Source organism: Aspergillus novofumigatus (assembly GCF_002847465.1).
Source record: "Aspergillus novofumigatus IBT 16806 chromosome Unknown P174scaffold_4, whole genome shotgun sequence".
NCBI lineage: Eukaryota > Fungi > Ascomycota > Eurotiomycetes > Eurotiales > Aspergillaceae > Aspergillus > Aspergillus novofumigatus.
Window position 1 is genome coordinate 2829636 of NW_020194277.1, and position 17561 is coordinate 2847196.

At 38.6% G+C, this 17561-nt stretch overlaps 3 protein-coding genes across 3 annotated transcripts; 1 reads left to right on the forward strand and 2 right to left on the reverse strand.

The window, feature by feature from the left end:
* Positions 1 to 603: 603 nt before the first annotated feature.
* On the reverse strand, positions 604 to 4438 carry P174DRAFT_486602 (exportin CRM1; the record flags this gene model as incomplete). Its single annotated transcript, XM_024830779.1, has 11 exons — positions 604 to 844; positions 898 to 1069; positions 1127 to 1505; positions 1571 to 1800; positions 1858 to 2328; positions 2379 to 2583; positions 2664 to 3149; positions 3212 to 3924; positions 3983 to 4054; positions 4124 to 4196; positions 4256 to 4438. 11 exons carry the CDS (start codon positions 4436 to 4438, stop codon positions 604 to 606), a joined length of 3225 nt encoding a protein of 1074 aa, XP_024683092.1.
* A 2496-nt stretch (positions 4439 to 6934) lies between these two features.
* Positions 6935 to 9698, forward strand: P174DRAFT_184787 (C6 zinc finger domain protein). Its single transcript, XM_024821265.1, has 3 exons — positions 6935 to 7030; positions 7093 to 8110; positions 8193 to 9698. The coding sequence occupies exons 2-3, from the start codon at positions 7231 to 7233 to the stop codon at positions 9407 to 9409; spliced, it is 2097 nt and encodes a 698-aa protein (XP_024683093.1). The 5' UTR covers positions 6935 to 7030; positions 7093 to 7230; the 3' UTR covers positions 9410 to 9698.
* Positions 9699 to 9875: 177 nt separating this feature from the next.
* On the reverse strand, positions 9876 to 11328 carry P174DRAFT_441797 (porphobilinogen synthase HEM2). Its single transcript, XM_024827415.1, has 2 exons — positions 11044 to 11328; positions 9876 to 10940 (listed from the first exon to the last, which is right to left on the reverse strand). The coding sequence occupies exons 1-2, from the start codon at positions 11260 to 11262 to the stop codon at positions 10038 to 10040; spliced, it is 1122 nt and encodes a 373-aa protein (XP_024683094.1). The 5' UTR covers positions 11263 to 11328; the 3' UTR covers positions 9876 to 10037.
* Positions 11329 to 17561: the final 6233 nt, after the last annotated feature.

The following is a 17561-nucleotide window of genomic DNA, read 5'->3' on the forward strand; positions in this document are numbered from 1 at the left end:
TAGCTACCTCTCTACATGATTGATTTGATTCAGAGTACATCACAGTTGCGCTCAGATGTACTGCAGTGCTTGTGCCGTATGAAACACAATGATCGCCAATCCAACAAAAGAGTAAGCTGAGGATACGAAAAGTTTTACTTTATTAGGTTACCAGAAGCATCCCAATCAGCCGGCCCCTTCCCCAACTATCCTCATCGGGTTAGGTAGTGTAGGTTGAAGAAGGAGATATACCTGGTTCAGTCATATCAGTGGAAGCACTACACCCTCAACTGGCGACTTGTTCTCACTAAAGCACAGTCCATAGATGAGCGTCGGGCAAGAAGAGCGAAATTACAAAGAGACACGTCAGTGTGCGGAGAGACCCAAAACCACGTCCATATCGGATTCAAGTAAAGGGTAGTCAAGATGGCAAAGGGAGCAAGCCCTGTCTGTCACGTAGCACGCCGAAACATGCATGCAGTAGAACGAGCAGTATTCAAAGCTTCAAAGCCCGTAAAGGGACCAACCGTTGAGACCGTCTTCTGGAGTCACCAACTCCTCTAAGTCTTTTGTAGCTCTATCTAATGAGCTCACTGGTAATTCAGTGCGGAGTTCCAAGTCGAGTCAGAGCTCATCCTCCTGATCCATTTCAGACGGCTTCAAAAGTCCTCCAACTCTCATTGCCCGGTCTCGTTCTGCTGCCTGCGCATCCCGCAGAGCCTGCTCTCTTTCCTCTGCATAAAGTTCCGCATTATCACCTGCGAACTCTTTCAAAGAGATCAAGAAATCCCGCAAATGAGTCTTGAACTTGTTGAAGTCATCATTGAAGGTAAACAAGCCAACTACAAACTGCTTGATTTGTATCCTGAGGCAGAATCAGCACCCTTTCAATCGAGACCGGGCTAGCAGCCAACTTACTCCTGAAGGTTTTTGAAAGCATTTTGCAAGAGGTTGGCAACGTATTCTTGCAAGAAGTCTTTGTTGGATGTCCCGAGCGGCGCTTGTTCGGGGGAATAGATGGGTTCTTGGACCTTCCCGGATTCGATGAAGTAGAACATACGGGACAGTAGCATTGCTTGAGATTTGAACCCTGCCAGAAGGTGAGTGTGACTTCTCTAGTACCATGGATGTATACGAATATACGAACCTGCTTTGTGATCGCTGTCGGTAAGGACAAAGAAGACGTCTTGAAGAATTGGAATGAAAAATTGGCGGAAGAAAATACTCGATGTTTGCGTATCGGTCTCGGCCATATTATTCATCAGTTCGAGGCACATTGTAAGGCCGGTATTTTCCACTTCGCGATTGTCATGTTTACTGGCCCACATGCAAGAGTCGATCACAAACTTGAATTGCGTGGCATCAAGTTTGAGTAGCGCCGGGAAACAGTATAGATTGATCGCTTGGAGCAATTTAAAGAACTGCACACGGTGCTCTGGATACTCGTGGAAGTCTTTGTTGATCATCTCGAGGGTGCATTCGAACACGCTCTCCATGATTAAAGGAACCTTGTCTTCCATAAGGCTCTGGTGAGGTAAGTCAGATCCCATAACATTTTCAAAAGCGATGCTTGCCCGGGAATGTTACATACATGTAATTTATGAACGATTGTGGTCATGACGTTCAGCACCTCTGCTTCCCGCGCGTCGGGAACATTTCGGTTATAGTCCACCAGAACAGCCTCCAGAAGAGGTGGAACCATGTTAGCGTTGACCATCTCCAGATCATCAGCTTTCTGCACATAGGTATCGATTAGCTTAAGAATCTCCTTTTTGATGGTCCGAAGCCCTCGGACTTTCGGGGTCTTGGTGGCGATGTTGCCTGTTCGACGTTAGACAATGAAGACAAAAATACAGCAAGAGTCACAAGCGTATTTACCATCGTGCGCAACAGCATCGTTAATGAGTTGACTGGAAGCCCGATACATGTTCAGCATATCATGGTAGATGCGACCAATCTGGGAATAAAAGTAAGTGCCAATCGAGGAACATGCTGCAACATTCGTCTTCATAATGTTGCCGATGATCTTTATCGTTTCTCCATCCTGGAGTATGGACGGGTCTTGATTCGCCTGGGCTATAATAGCATCCCACGCCGAGTTGGGAAGGGACATCAAGTTCTCAATCAAACGATCCTGGAGGCTTTTCTGGCCTTGGGCAGAAATCATATAGCCGCACGCTTCGTAGAAAGTGTGAACTTGTTGTGGTGAAAGGTCACAGGTGATCTTTCTCATGTTTCGAACAATCTCCTCGATAAATGGCTCGTTCTCCCCAGGCTGAAGGGCGACAAAATGGCGTCTGCACTTGTTTGCAATCTTGATAAATGTATCGCACGCCATGTCTTGGACACCTGGTGTGTGTCAGAAAGAGAGCCACTGGAAATCAGCATGCGTAACTGACCTTCATGTGTTTCGTGCATAAATTCAAACAGTTTGTTGACGACCGTCTTCAGGAATTTCCAATGGGCCTTCAAGAAACGCGGATACTGCCCTACAATATACATAATGTTACTGGCGACGACCGCTTTGTTGTCTTTTCCTCGCTTCATTTCCGTGAGACCCAGAAGGTCCTTGATCACAGTGACAAGGAAGCGCTTCTCCGTCTCCTCATTCATGGCCCCGAGATTGACCCAATTGCCCAACATAGAGTATTGCAATTAGCCCATGACCACTCAGACCCGTCCACCTGTTTAGCCAACTTCTCGATCATGATATTTTCGGTATCAACGACGTCAAGATGTGTCAGATAGACCAAACATTCCCGTATTGTCTTATAGAGCTGAATCGTGTCGCTTTCTTTGACGAATTCGCGAACAATTTCGCCCTCGTCGTTTTCAACAATCAAGACTTCTTCTGGCCTGACCATTTTCTCGATCATCACAGTGCGAAGGTTTGACAGGACCTCCTCGTACTTATGCTTGCGAAGGGGATAATTGGCAAGGGTGCTAGGGTGCGGTGCCCCTCCGTTTGACAACCCACTAACACCCATACTAACCAAAGGATTGATATCTGTGATTGGAAGTTGTTGCATCTCCTCGTACAGCTCCTGCACTAGTCTCGTCCAGTACTCCAGACAAATTTTGAAGACCTCTCTGTCGTCGATCTGACTGATACGGATAAGGTAAAAATGGGCATGAGTGAGATAGTCCCGATTCGGTAACTTCTCAATGAGCTGAGCACGGTGGTCAGTATTCTTGTCAACATCCACTCTCAAGACTATTTTGCAACACTTACATTTAGATGAGCGCTGAAAAAGCTGGAGAGGAACAGCGCTAAGTTGAGGACGAACTCCTGATCCCTCGAATTGCTTTTGGCGTATGTCTGTTTTAAATCCATGGAGAGTGGAATGGTCTTCGAGACTATGGTCAATGTCTCAGTGAACATTTGAACCAATCTTTCATCGTAATTGTAAGGGTTGCCGATTTGCAGTCCCCCAATCTCGGTGAGACACTTCAATGTCACATTCCGGAAGTCGGGAACGTCCAGGAAACGAGTTAAGAGGGTGTTGATGATGGGGGTCTCAAATATGTATCCCAGGGGTATCCAATTCAGGAATCGAAGGAGAGTCTCTAATGTGGCTTTGATCAGACTCGGCTGGTTTGCTGTATTCAAAACTTCAGAGCACAACTGGAAGATGGATGAGAATTCCTGTGTCATGGAAGTCTTGAGATTTCTGGCCTTGATAGAAGTCATCTGATCCTGCGAGAAGTCAAATACTTCCTCTGATAACAAGCGAAGGATGGCCATGTTGTTTTCGCAGATAGAGAGACTCGTATGACAAGACGAGATTATTTCATTGATGAAAGTCGGCCAATTGTGAGGCCACTCTTGCTTCAGGATAGAAACGAGGACCAGGTTGAGCTTATTCAAAAATGCGCGTTCACTCCTGAGCTTTTCTTCTGACTTGGAGTTTTCGATAATGAAGTTGACGATGAAATTTCGTATGCCTGAGTTAGTGGTCTTAGTCGGGAGCTGACAAAAGAACATGCGACTCCTGCTGCTTACCGAGACATTGCTCTCTTGGTAGAACTTTCCATCTGGTCATAATCACATCGTCAAGAACCTGCAGCGCCAGGTCTAGCATGGTCAGCATGCAATGTATCGAGTGAAGCACATAGAAGAAGAACACGGGAGATATTTCCTTACACTTTGTTTGCAGATACGATGATTCTTGGAGTATATTACCCACGATCAACCAAGCGTCCGGGTTTTGTTTGAACTGATTGTCGAAGCAAGTCAGTTACCTTGCACTGAGTCTTGGGGTTTGGGGATACTCACTTCTGTTAGAGTCTGCTGGGCTTGCTTTTGCTGAACGGAAAGTCGCATTGTGAAGTTAGCAATCCAAGCTCTAGAAGCAAATCGTACATATTGGCCGGAATCATTATGGTGCCTCACCAAATCCCCTTTGCCCTCGTAGAAGGCCCGGACAGTGTTGTCCAATTCTTGTATGGAAACAGACATCCTGTCTCAAGGACCGACAACCCTGTCCGTTCTAGCTTCACCTCTGATACACGTGCTAGACGCGTACTATGCACCGAGAAGCCTTGCTAGGCACTGATAGGCGCTGGTTAGTACAGGTTTTCGGGATGTTGATCAGGCGAACAAGAGGTTTGGCGGGGTTGAGGCTCTTTTGGAGGGGTTGGCTAAAGGTTAGGGAATTCAAAGGAAGCTCTTGGTTGCAAAGAATGAGTTGACAGGGATCCCAGAAACAGACAAGTTCAGCGGGGCTTGATGCTTGATGTAATTGTAGGTATAGATGAAAGCATATGAGGGTCAATTATTGGCGGTGAAGAGAGACTACCTTACTCCTGTTGCGAATGTCAGGTTGGTGTGATGCATCAACTATCAAAATTGCTTACTAATTGGCTTGTTAGTCGGTTACCAAGGATCACTCATTATTACCGACAGTACCTCTTAGCTCCCCAGCTTTTCTTCTACTTCCTGGTGGCTTGCCAGTAGAAGTCTCAGTAACGGATTAACTACATTGGCAGTCATATATGGAGCGAATATATATGATGAAAACACGTAACAACTATGTTTGAAGATTATATCCTCGATATTTGGTTCTCTTGCGTATTGGGCGGAATATTGGTCTTATATCGATACTTAGACCTCTTGTCACATAATAATATCCGAACATATCATATTGTCTTCGGATAGCAATAACTGCCATTCCCGAGACTGATTTCTGGCCCCTATGCTGCTGTTACAATACTTGAGTTACGATTTAGATGATCAGGTACTTACTAACTATAGTGGAATTGCCGCCCAAGGGCTGGGTTTCGCCCATTTGATGCAGCCAAACACCACAAAGAGACAACTAGAATCCTTGGTTTCTAACAATGGCCAATCTTTCTCAGGAAAGGTTGCCGCCAGACATACAGCGAGCCCAATCAGTAATATCGTGAGACTTCAACGAGCTCATGTAGATTGCCTATGGGTATCTTATGGACGGCATGAAGTCAATAGCAATTAAGACTATGGCAATTAGACCTCATACGCATAAACATATAGATATGATGCTAGTTAAGAGTAAATCATAGTACAGTCCAAGTATAAAGACTAAGTATAAAGACTGCTACAGAAAGAAAACTGGATACTCTCTAGTTATATAAGCATGCACGGGCAGGTTGGTTGGATTGGAGGGGGCACACTCTCTTTAGGTAGATAATATCTGCTCTTATCCTATGATAATTACTAAGGTGCATGTATGAGTGCTTATATGTGTACCTTATTATTTCGCCCCTTTATTAAATATAACTATCTGTACATAAGTGGTTGGATAAGTTAGTAGATATGCAGCACAGGTACTCTTGCAGTGTACAAGTATATAGAGACGTAAATATGCATTACATGACGAACAGGAAAAACATAACCAAGGGGGTGTCTATGATGTGGTCCACTGTGCTATGAAACTCAATTTCTCCTACACATTATAGACTGATCAGTGGTTACCTTCAGAGACTTGGCATTTCTAGATATGTATAGTACTGATATTGCCTTTACTTCAATTGGCAGTCAAAGTAGCCCAGTTAGGGAGTCTGAGCTAAGTAGGTGGATACAAGCGGTCATGTAGAGGTTTTATCACAGAGTCATGAGTGCAAATTAAATACAGAGTAGCTAGATAGTGATTGCCTATATACAGTGATCTATCTACCCACTCCATAATTGAGAGAGATGTACGGAGTACTCGGGTGTCTGATCAACATCTGATACCTAAATGTATCTTAGCTCAATACCCATTCTGAATTTGTACTCTGTAGTTTAGTTGTAATTCTTTGCCCCTACTCTGTGCTCCATATTACCATTTCGTGCTAATAATTTTATGATAGTCTATTATAATAGTCTTTGCGTGTCATCTAAACCTTAGATACATGCATCTTCTATTCCTCCTTCCCTATGCCTTTCATGAGTATCTTCAAGCTTCCCTATTCCACGGTCACTGAATTTTCAAGGTTATATCTTCATTGTGATGATTAGTGCCTAGGCATATTGTCCCTTATATATATATAGACTACTGGTCTTGTCAGATCACTCAACTATAGTCGTCCGATTCCAATGATTTATGATTGATTTGCGCCATCCTCTGTCTAAGGTGGTTGGTATTGGTCTCCAGGCTGCTCTATACTACTATTATTTATCCTATTTGACCCCTCATTGCGCATCATTCTGCCCTCGCTACTAGGATTCTAGCTCTCAACCCAGAACATACTCGTTTTCCTCACCCATACGAATATTGATATTGCGATTTTCATGCGGGCGGTTGTCCTCTTCCGAATGCCTGACCAATAACACTTTCTTTCTCTATATATTGGCCATCATTCATTGCGCGCTGTCGTTGAAAGAAACCAAGCAATTTCAACCTTCTTCCTGTATTCCCTCCCACCACCCAACAACTCATCCAATCTCCTGTCTTATACATTGTTTAACCTGGTATGATTATTCAACTAGTATCTCCAATACCGCAAGTGATTTGTTAGTGCAGCGACAACGCTCACAACGTCTAATTGAATCGATTTGGCTCCGAACGACTTATTGCAGTGAACTTCAGCTGTTTGTCTCCCCACCCTTCTCGTGATTTCGGGCTACTATACTCACTAGTCGATGCGAAATAGATATAAGGCATCAAGAACGGTCCTCCAGGTTAAGATTCGATCTGTCAAAACATCATAGTTCCATCAGGGAGACTGAAAGGATCCGCGGAGCGAGAGTGCGCGTCATCTTGACACTACAGCTTCGCCTGTCCTTTGAGAATGAGCACGATGGCGTCCACTTCAGTGACCAATGGTCACGCACCCGAGAAGAGGTCCAAGTTGGAGAACCAAAGTCCTCATCGGTTTACTGCGGTAAATGGAAGGGAAATCACAGCGCCAATGTCCGTTGGCCCTACTGCGGCCGACTCATCTAGCAACGAAGCCATACAGAATAATCAAGGCAGGGTCGAACCCGACACTCCATCTCGAACGGAAGAACGCGTTAGAGACAATGGAAACGCCGAAATTCACCCGGACGAACGATCGACGCAGCGTTCCACGTCCCATAGTGGCTCATTGTCAGGAGGACAAAGTGCAAACAAGAGGAAGAGATCAGAAATTGATGAGCGTCAAGAACTTCTCTCATCATCTTCTAAAGGCTCTCAAAGTCCAGCCATACGGTCAGATGCCGCTGTGGAGTCTCACACCCAACAGCTTGCTGTGAGCATTGCTATGTCACCCCCTGGCCCTCATGATCTCAAGCATCCATCACCATCAATCGCTCAATCGGACAGAAATGAAGATTCACGATCCGCCTCAGCAAATGCTTCATTGAATGACTATGATTCACATCTAGTACAACAGGCACAGCGCGCACAACAGATTGACCCCTCAGATGCTCAGTTGGCGGAGGTACTCCAGCGCGAGTCCCAGGATCATGATGGACAAAGCTTACAGCAGAAGAGCTGGAGTGCGACGAATCGCTCCACAGAGGGATCTGCGCAAACCAAAGAGTCGTTACATATTTTTTCACAAGAACAGCCACAAGCGGCTATACAAGTCGCCCCTAAGCGAAAGCGCGTCTTCAGCAACCGAACTAAAACTGGCTGCATGACTTGTCGCAGAAGGAAAAAGAAATGCGACGAGCAGCATCCTGCGTGTAAGTTATTCTTTGCGACTCTTCTCATGGAAAATGGAATTTTTTTGTTCTTTTTGCCATGGTCGCTCAACATTTTTCACAGGCAACAATTGTCTCAGAGGTGGTTTCCTCTGTGAAGGTTATTCGTCCCGAAGCACGTGGCAGAAACCCTCAAGCGCGAAAACTCCGGTTCCATTGCAATCAAAAGAGGGCTACCCAGATTTAGGGGCGCAGTATGTGCATGACTTGAGCCAACAGCATGAGCGACAGCAAACACTGGCGGAACAACTTGAGGCGGGAAAAATGAGGGCAATCGTTCCCGATGAGAACGATCGTGTCGCTGGGCAGTTCAATGCAAGCCCGACAGGAGCCAATTCGGCTCGTGGGCCCTGGTCTAAACGGAGTTGGTCTAATGCTGGCCATGCTACGTTTATACCTGAGCATGTGACCAAGTCTGACTATAGAGAGGTCCCACCGATACATGAACTATCGCGCGAGGGACACGCGAAAGGCGACTATCAGATTGTTCCGTCGATTAGAGACATATCACACGGATCACATCAAAAACCGGGGCTGTCCATCTTTCAAGGTGGCATTGATCAGCGGCCGGCACATACTGGCACCGTGGACACGAACAGCCCGCAGGCACAGGCTCGGATGGCTCTTAGCATTGAGCATCAGCTGTCCAATCGCACCGTGAGTGAAGAATCGGAGAAGGACAAGATGATTCGCGGCGAGCTCTATCGCCCTTTCGATATTCATCTTGTGGAGGAGCGCGAGCGATGCAAAGCGGCCATCTGGCGGTTCAACAATGCGTGTAATCCTGTTTCGGGCTTGAGCGCGAAGGAACAGAATCGCCTGCTGAAGGAGGTTCTGATTCCTCCTGGTTCGGTTGTTGGTTCTCCATCGAGCGTGGGACCACTGAGACCCGCCGGATCTATTGGGCAAGGCGCTGTTGTTGAGTCACCTTTTCAATGCCACTATGGGTTCAACATTCACATTGGTGAGGACGTTATGATATCAGAGAACTGTCTCTTCGTGGATGACTGCCCTATCACTATCGGTGCTCATACATGGATAGGTCCTCGAGTCACTATTCTCAGTTCAATGGCCCATGCAAACATGCAAGAACGGAAGGGCTCTCAAAGTCGCTACCAAGGCCGCCCCGTCACTATTGAGGAGGACTGTTACGTCGGCGCTGGTTGCACAATATATCCCGGTGTCCGTCTCCGGCGTGGTGCTTATGTGGCCCCGGGCGAAGTAGTCAAAAGTGACATTGTAGCCTATGGTTTTCAGGGTCTAAAACCAAGCTACATGTGATGGTTCAAATTCCAGGATATGTCGTCATGATTATGAGTGTCAAACAATACATCTACGTTTCTCGAGCCATGGCCGGGTCTTCAAATGTCTGGTTGATATGCACATATGTAGCGTCTGCAACATCAACGCGGGTTTTCACATTGCTAGTGTGTTGGCTCCCCACCAATATCTGCACGGGACTCTTCTCTTGTATGTCCAACGTCTCTCTTCATGCCTTATCCACCTTCGTCTAGTCGGCAACGGAGCCATGCATTACAATACTACAAGTTGGCGGTTAGTTGGGGGAGGGCCAAGGTTGGTGCCCTTTAAGATGCCGAAGGATACTCTACTAACCTGCCTACCAAGAGCGAAGCGGCCTCTCAAGTGATGGAATGGCATGAATATATGCTTTGATACAACTCATCCTCATATCTCAGTTCTTTTCCTGCCAGGATGTCGTTGGAGAAAGAGGGGCAAGGTGGGAAGACACGGAGTACCCATGCTACATTCGAACGGTCCTCTACAGTCTGATTGATATTAATCATGATCCTGACAATTTCTCTCTCAATGGACTCGATGTGATTTTGAGCATCCACAAACATGACAATGACTGGCGGGAGACGCGAGGACAAAGACAATGAGTAATTGGCTAAAGCCAGTCCAAAAACTCTGGTACGAAATAGCTCACGATAATTCCAGCACCAGCTCTGAGAATCCCTTCCGTACTTTCAAACGCCATCGATTTCAAATCAAACACCCCGGCCTTGGCAGCGGCATGGATCATAGCATACTCACCACTGACCTGGTACGCTGCAATTGGCATATCCTTTGCAAGCTCCTTTGCATCCCTGATGATATCCAGATAACTACTTGCAGGCTTCACCATTATGATGTCTGCGCCTTCACCCACATCTCGTTGAATTGCTCGCCGGGCGAGTCCACGGCCTCCCGGTGGCAGCTGATAACATCTGCGGTCACCGAAGGACGGACAAGAACCGGCTGCGTCACGGAATGGTCCATAGAGACAACCACTGAACTTTGCGCTGTAAGACATCAAGAGAACACGATGGGCTAAGCCCGCTTCAATCAACTTTAGTTTGATAGCGCGAACTCTCCCATCATTCATGTCGGATGGAGCGACGCAGTGCGCACCAGCAGTAGCGTAGGCAAGGGCGACATCTGAAATTCGATCAACAGACTGGGCGTTATCCAGAGTCCCATCCTCTCGTAGTATGCCGCAGTGACCATGAGATGTGTACTCGCAGAGACAAACGTCAGTCACAATATAGAGATTAGGAAAGCGTGACCTGAGAAGACGGATAGCCTGAATGACCGGGCCCGAAGGATCGTCCGCAGCAGTACCGAGGGCATCCTTTGCGGTCGGGTGTAGTGGAACCCCAAACAAAATAACCGACCGCAGTCCCTTTTGAACAAGTGGCCTGAGGAAAGGAACAAGGCGGTTCAGACCTCGGCGATGCTGGTTAGGTAGTGACGGTATTGGTGTCTCTTCATCGGGATTGTCAGTGATGAATAATGGATAGATGAGCATTTCCTGTAATGAAATCAGAAAAGAGCCCAATCACAGGAAGCTTCAGATCTATATGGTAGGTCTTCAAAGCGTGGATAATTTGACCGACGACTCTGACGCCACGAACCTTGGTCAATTGTCTTTCAGCTTGCCATGATCTGGTCAATGGATGGCTATATCCAGCATGCAGCTGGCTTGAAATGTCTCCAGAAATACTGACACTCGTAGCAGCTGTGCTTGTGTATGACCGAGCGGTGGCCTGAGACCGTGCATGGGATATTTGAGAGCTGCGATCATCATAAGCATCCCTAAAGGCGAGATCCGACACAAGATTTGAGAAAGACATTGTGTGGACGAGGGAATGTATGGGGAGTTGAGCAGTGTGTGAGCAGTTTGTAATTGAAGAGTCAGTATAAAGTAGTTGTGCTCTCTTCCTCCCTGCTCCTTGGCACTTATCATATTCTACCCATTGGTGTTGGTTATGCAAATGCACTCTATATATTATTAATTATAAACTAGTATAATAAGTTGGCTGAAAAGCCTGAAATAACTGATATTTACTCAAGTAATAAATTATATATAATAAACTATCAGAAATATTAGTGGTTATTAGGTATATTATTTAGGGGTAATATAATCCATAACTAAGCAGCTATTCTAATTAAGCAGCCACCCTCTCTAAATTTAACCATATCTTATTATTATGAATTAATTAGTACATCACCCATGCCTCTAAACTTACATAAAACTTTAAGGGAACTAGCTAAGTAGGAGGGAAGGATCCTCCTTATAATATCTACCCTTAAGAATAATTAAACCTATAAGATTTCTAAAGCATCTTAGGTTTATAATATTCCCTATATAACTCTTTAATAACATCTTAATAGCTATATCTTTTAACCTAAATCTTGGAGGTTCTGCTGCTAGGCAGACAGCCTGATATTATTCTGGGTGTAAGGTCGGCTATAGGAGTCTGATACCAACTGGTAAGATCAACATGAGGGGAGCAAATAACTATATATTACCTAAGGAGAACTAATTACTAAGTTATAGAATGCTTAGTAACTTATAGAGATAATTATAGTATATATTATATAACCTAGCATATATAGTAGTCTTATAGTCTACTATAGTCCTTAATAATTATCTCTCTTCTCTATAGGCTTTACCCTTAAAGCTATAATACTTCTAAATATAGTAATATAAAGGGCTTTATCTATTTTAGATTAATATTATCTTCTATAGTAAATAATTAATATAGGGGCTAATCTCTTATTATTTAGATAATATATTTTATTACTATTATAGATTATAGTATTTATTTAGCTTTATTATAGATAAATAGTTAATAGTAATTATTAAAGACCTATAATAATATATTATATTTTCTATAGTATAAGTAGATTTAAAGGCCTTTAGAGAACTTCTTCTTCCTTTCTCTTCTCTTTAGTATTATTATTATAGCTATAAGATATAATTCTTTAACTAGTTTAATAATATTAGTTCTTTTTTATTATTCTATAGCTTCTTTATTATATTTATTATTTTCTAGCTTATATCTATAGTTATATATTTAATTCTAGATAATAAGTTCTATATTAAGTAATTAATTTAATAGATTAAGCTAATAATAATTTAGAATTATAGGCTTTATCTCTCCTATTATATAATATCTTATTTAAATTAAATAGCTTCTTATATATTACTTAATAATTATTTATCTATATTTAATAGCTCTATTAATATCTTTTTATCTATAATTTTATTATTCTTAGGACTTCCCTTATCTTAATTCTAATATTTTATAGTATTTATTATTTTCTTTATCTTATAATTCTATTATTTTTAATTAAGATTATCTATTATTTATCTAATACAGATAATTTATATTATACTATAGTAATTTTATTTATTAATATACTTCCCTTCTTATTATAAAAGAGAGGAAGTCTATATAATAAAGAATTAATATTATTAATATTAGTAAGACCCTAGCTTTATAGAATTATATACTAATAATGTCTTATAGAATTCCCTATCTATATTATCTTTAGATAAAAGTATATAATTTATCTTACTATTATAAGAACTACTAGATGACTTTAGGCTATATATAAAAGTTCTATATACTCTATACTTTAAAAAAGTATAAATATATTTAGGTAAATATTCTCCTTTTTTATATTATTACTAGTTCTACTATACTTTATTAATTTCTATATATTATAGCTTTTATTATAGGTTTTCCTTTATATTAAAGTTATATCTTATAGAATTTAAATTTATTCTTCTTTTAATAATTTTAAGTTAGATTTAGCTTTCTATTTTAGATTTTAGGGTTATATAACTCTTCCTTTTATAATTTTTACTAATAATTATAGATCCTAAAGTAGGAGATATAATATATTAAGGCTATATTCTAGATACCTCCCCTACTTTAAGTAAGATAATTATCTATTATTATTACTATTATATAGTAAGTACTATATATATTAATTATACTAGCTATTATTACTACCCTACTACCTCTACTATTCTTACTATTATAGTTACTATTATTATTTTTATAGCTATTATCCCTATAATTCTAGCTCCTATATTACTATCCCCCTTATTAGAGTGGTATATTAAGTACTACCTTTATAGGCTATATCCCCCCTTAGCTCTAGGTTCTTCTATAGTTTACTATATAATAAGTTAGCTTAGCTTTTAAAAGATACTTAGACTAGATAGGTAGATAGATATAATTATATCTTTTTCCTTTATTTTCTATATATAGTACTTAAATTAAGATCTTTTTCTATACCTTTTAGGCTGCCTCTTTATAGTATCTATAGATTATAAGTTTCTAGATATAAGATAGTATTTAAGAGCTATAGTATTAGTAATATAGTCTTCTAATTCTTATATATTATTAGAATCTAGCTATCCTGCCCACTTAACTAAATATTAATATTTTTTTTATATAATTATCTAGAATCTTTTCTACTTCCTATTTAAGATATCTATTAAGTTTAACTAGTCTAGGCTTTAGGTCTATATTAACTATATTAGTACCCCCTTAGAATAGTTCTAGTAATAAAATATAGAATATAAGATATAGTTTATAGAAATATAATAATAGTTTTAGCTTATAGATTTATTTATCTATAACTTTAGTAATCTAGAATAGCCTTATTTATTAATAGTTAAGCTTCTTACTTAGTCTTTTTATATCTATATTCTTTATATAGAGTATAACCTATGAACCTATATAGAAAGTTATATGTAAATAATTCTAATTATAGTACTATTTTATAGCTTCTTTTACTATGGAGGTGTGGTGCAAAACTATTTTACTGCTAGTAAACTTGGCAGGGTAATAATACTAAGTAAGTTTACATAGTAATTTATATAGCACCTTACTCATATTTTTTTTAACTCTTAAGAATTAAATATTAAAGCTATTTAAATAGCTAAAGAATATCTTTCTAGGCTAGATCTCTAATATCTTATCTATAAGAGATAGTACTGTTTACTTAATAGCCCTTCTAATTATAATTATCCTTCCTTATTCAGCCTTCCTAATATTTATTACCACTATCTAGATTAATAACCTCCTAAATATAGTATATAAGATGCTTAATCTACTACTAAATATATACCTATAGAAGATTATTCTATGCCTTTATCTATACCTCCTTCCTTATCTTCTTATTATAGGGGGCCTCTTAAGAAGTTATATATTATTTAAGCTATAGCTAGGCTAGCTTAATAGCATTAAGATTTAGGGAGTTCTCTAGCTAATCTATAATCTTCTAGAACCTCTTAATATTATATATAGTCTGCTAGAATTAGTAATAGTAAGCTAGAGCACTATCTTTAAGGATAATTATATTTAGTTATTTAATTATATATTCTTAAGTAAAGGGAATTAGCTTAGGAATAAGGACTTTCTAAAGATAATAAAAGAAGCTATTAGTTCTTAAATTCTTAGTAAAAACTATAGAGAAAGAGAATACTTATCTTATAATATCTATACTAGTTAACCCCTTCTTTAGAATTATAAGAGAGCAGCCTATTCTTCTTATTCTACTTTTAGGTAGGTATATAGCTAGATGCTCTTCTATTCTAAAGCTTTAGACATGCTATACTAGTATTAAGCTTCTATTTAGTCTTTTAGATAGGCTTAAGCTTCTAATTAAGAAGAAGAATCTCCTACTTAGTAAGCCTCTTATCTTAAGCTATTTTTAGAGCCTAGATATAAAGAGGATCTTTCTTATTATAAAAAAATATCCTCTAAACTATAAAATTAGAAGTCCCCTTCTAATACTAGGATATAACTATAAGATTATTTCTCTTATCTTTTATATACTAAATATAAACTACTCCATACTAATATCTAAGAGAAATAGATATTTTATTAGTCTATATTATATTCTTCTAGTCTTTAAGGGTCTAGTCTTAGTAGATAAGATAAAATTATAATTATTTCTACTTTATCTTATTAGTAAGGCCTAGTTTAATTATTTATTTAACTACTTTTAAGCTATGCTACTTAAGGATATATAAAATAGAAGAATAAGAGATACTAGCTTTATATACTAGAATTTTAGATAATTTCTTATACCTATTTTAATCTTTATAAATAGAATTAAGAATACCTTCTTTAATAGCTTTAGTAATCTCCTTTAGGCAGCTAGAATGCTTACTATCTTCTATATATTCTAGGTAAATATATAGATTAATAGCTAGATTATAGCCTTAATCTATAGCTTTTTTAACCTAGTATTAGATGATCTGATATAATAGGCTAAGATTTATAGTAATTATCTTAATATTAATACTAAGAGAGGCCATAGTTAAAGCTTAAATATATATACTAATTAAATAAGGCATCTTAGGTATGTATTTAGGTAATTTTAAATATAAGGTAGGCAGGCAGGCAGGCAGGTAGGTAGTATAGTAATTTATAGAAGGAAGCTATATTAAATCTATATTAATATAATAAAAAGGGGGTTAAATAGCTTTAAATTACTTTTTTTACTAAAGATGAAGTACCTAGAGTCTAGGATATAGATAGATTAATAGCTTCTCTAGTAATTTTGCTAGTGCTCCTATATATGGTTGCTATAGTTACTCTTACTAAGCTTACTAGCAGTAAAATAGTTCTGCACCACACCTCCGTACTAATCTTTAATATTAGTAGAGTAGATAAGACTATATCTAGTAATACTATCTAGCTTAGAGTTCTACTATTTTAAAGCCTTTTTATAGAAGTAGGTATTAAGATTCTAGCTAATCTTAGTAATCTATTAAGACTATATAACTACCCTAAGGTAATTAGTAAATACTATAGCTAATTAGTAAAATATCTTATTATCCTTATTAATTATCTCTCCACCTCTTTATAAGAAAGGTATATTAGGATAGAAGAATCTAATATTAGCTATATACTATACTCCTCTATTTAGTCTATAATAATTCTTAATGCTTAGTTTTCTAGATCTACATCTTATCTAGCATTACTATTAGTATAGTAATATAGTAGTTAATAACTACTCTTATTAATTAAGCTACTATTATAATTATTATTATAGGCCCTTTATTAGTATCTATATCTAGAATAATAATATTCTCTAGAATAATAATAGTTAGAGGGATAACTATTAATTATTATTTAAACTACTAAGATTTATATTACCTTATTACTACTGCTTTTAAGCCTTAAGCTATATATTAATTAAGGCCTATATAGATATTACTACTACTTATTAAATTATAGATTAAGCTGTTCCTTCTATCCTTTTATAAAGATAAGATTTAGCTTATTAAGACTATTTAGACCCTGTCCTACTATATTTATAGTTAGTAAATTAAGTATAAGTAGATCCTTAGATAATAGACTCTAGGTAGAACTTTATAGATATTCTAGAGATTCTAAAGAATCCTAAGGTTTTAGAGATTCTAGGATAGGTAAACATAAGTCTAGTTACTTCTTAGTATTTCTAGATAACTCTATATTTAATTATAATATATAAAACATGATAATCCTAAGTCTAATTAACTAATCTAGGCCTTAAAGTCTAGAGATATAGGGAACTTATCCTTCTCCATCTTATCTTCTACTTTTAGTATAGTAAATAGGGTATCTCTCTTATAGAATACTAGATATCTTAGTATTAGTATTAGTAGTAAGAAATTCTTTAGTCTTTCTAGTAGTTATTTTACTACTTAATTATTGTCTTCTGGATGATTTATATAAAAGATAAGGAATTATTAGTTATTCTAGAGGAATTCTAACTACTTAAGGAACCCCTATACTACTGTAGAGAGAGTAGCTTAGATATAAATCTAATTATCTAGAAATTTAATCTATTAGGGATCCTTTTAATATTATAGCAGAAATATAATTCTTACTATTATATCTAGGTCTAGAGGATCCTTTATAAATCTATGCCCTATCTCTTTGAATGACTAGAATTATATAGTAGTTAAGATAAACTATAAGTTAATCTTATCTATTATATAAGTAGTAGATGACCAGCTAATAATAGTATCTTAATATAATAATAAGGTATAATAATAACTTAGTAATAATAAGAGTAGAAATAATAAGATATTATTAGACTTTAGTAAGTAGAATAATAAAATACTATTTAGATG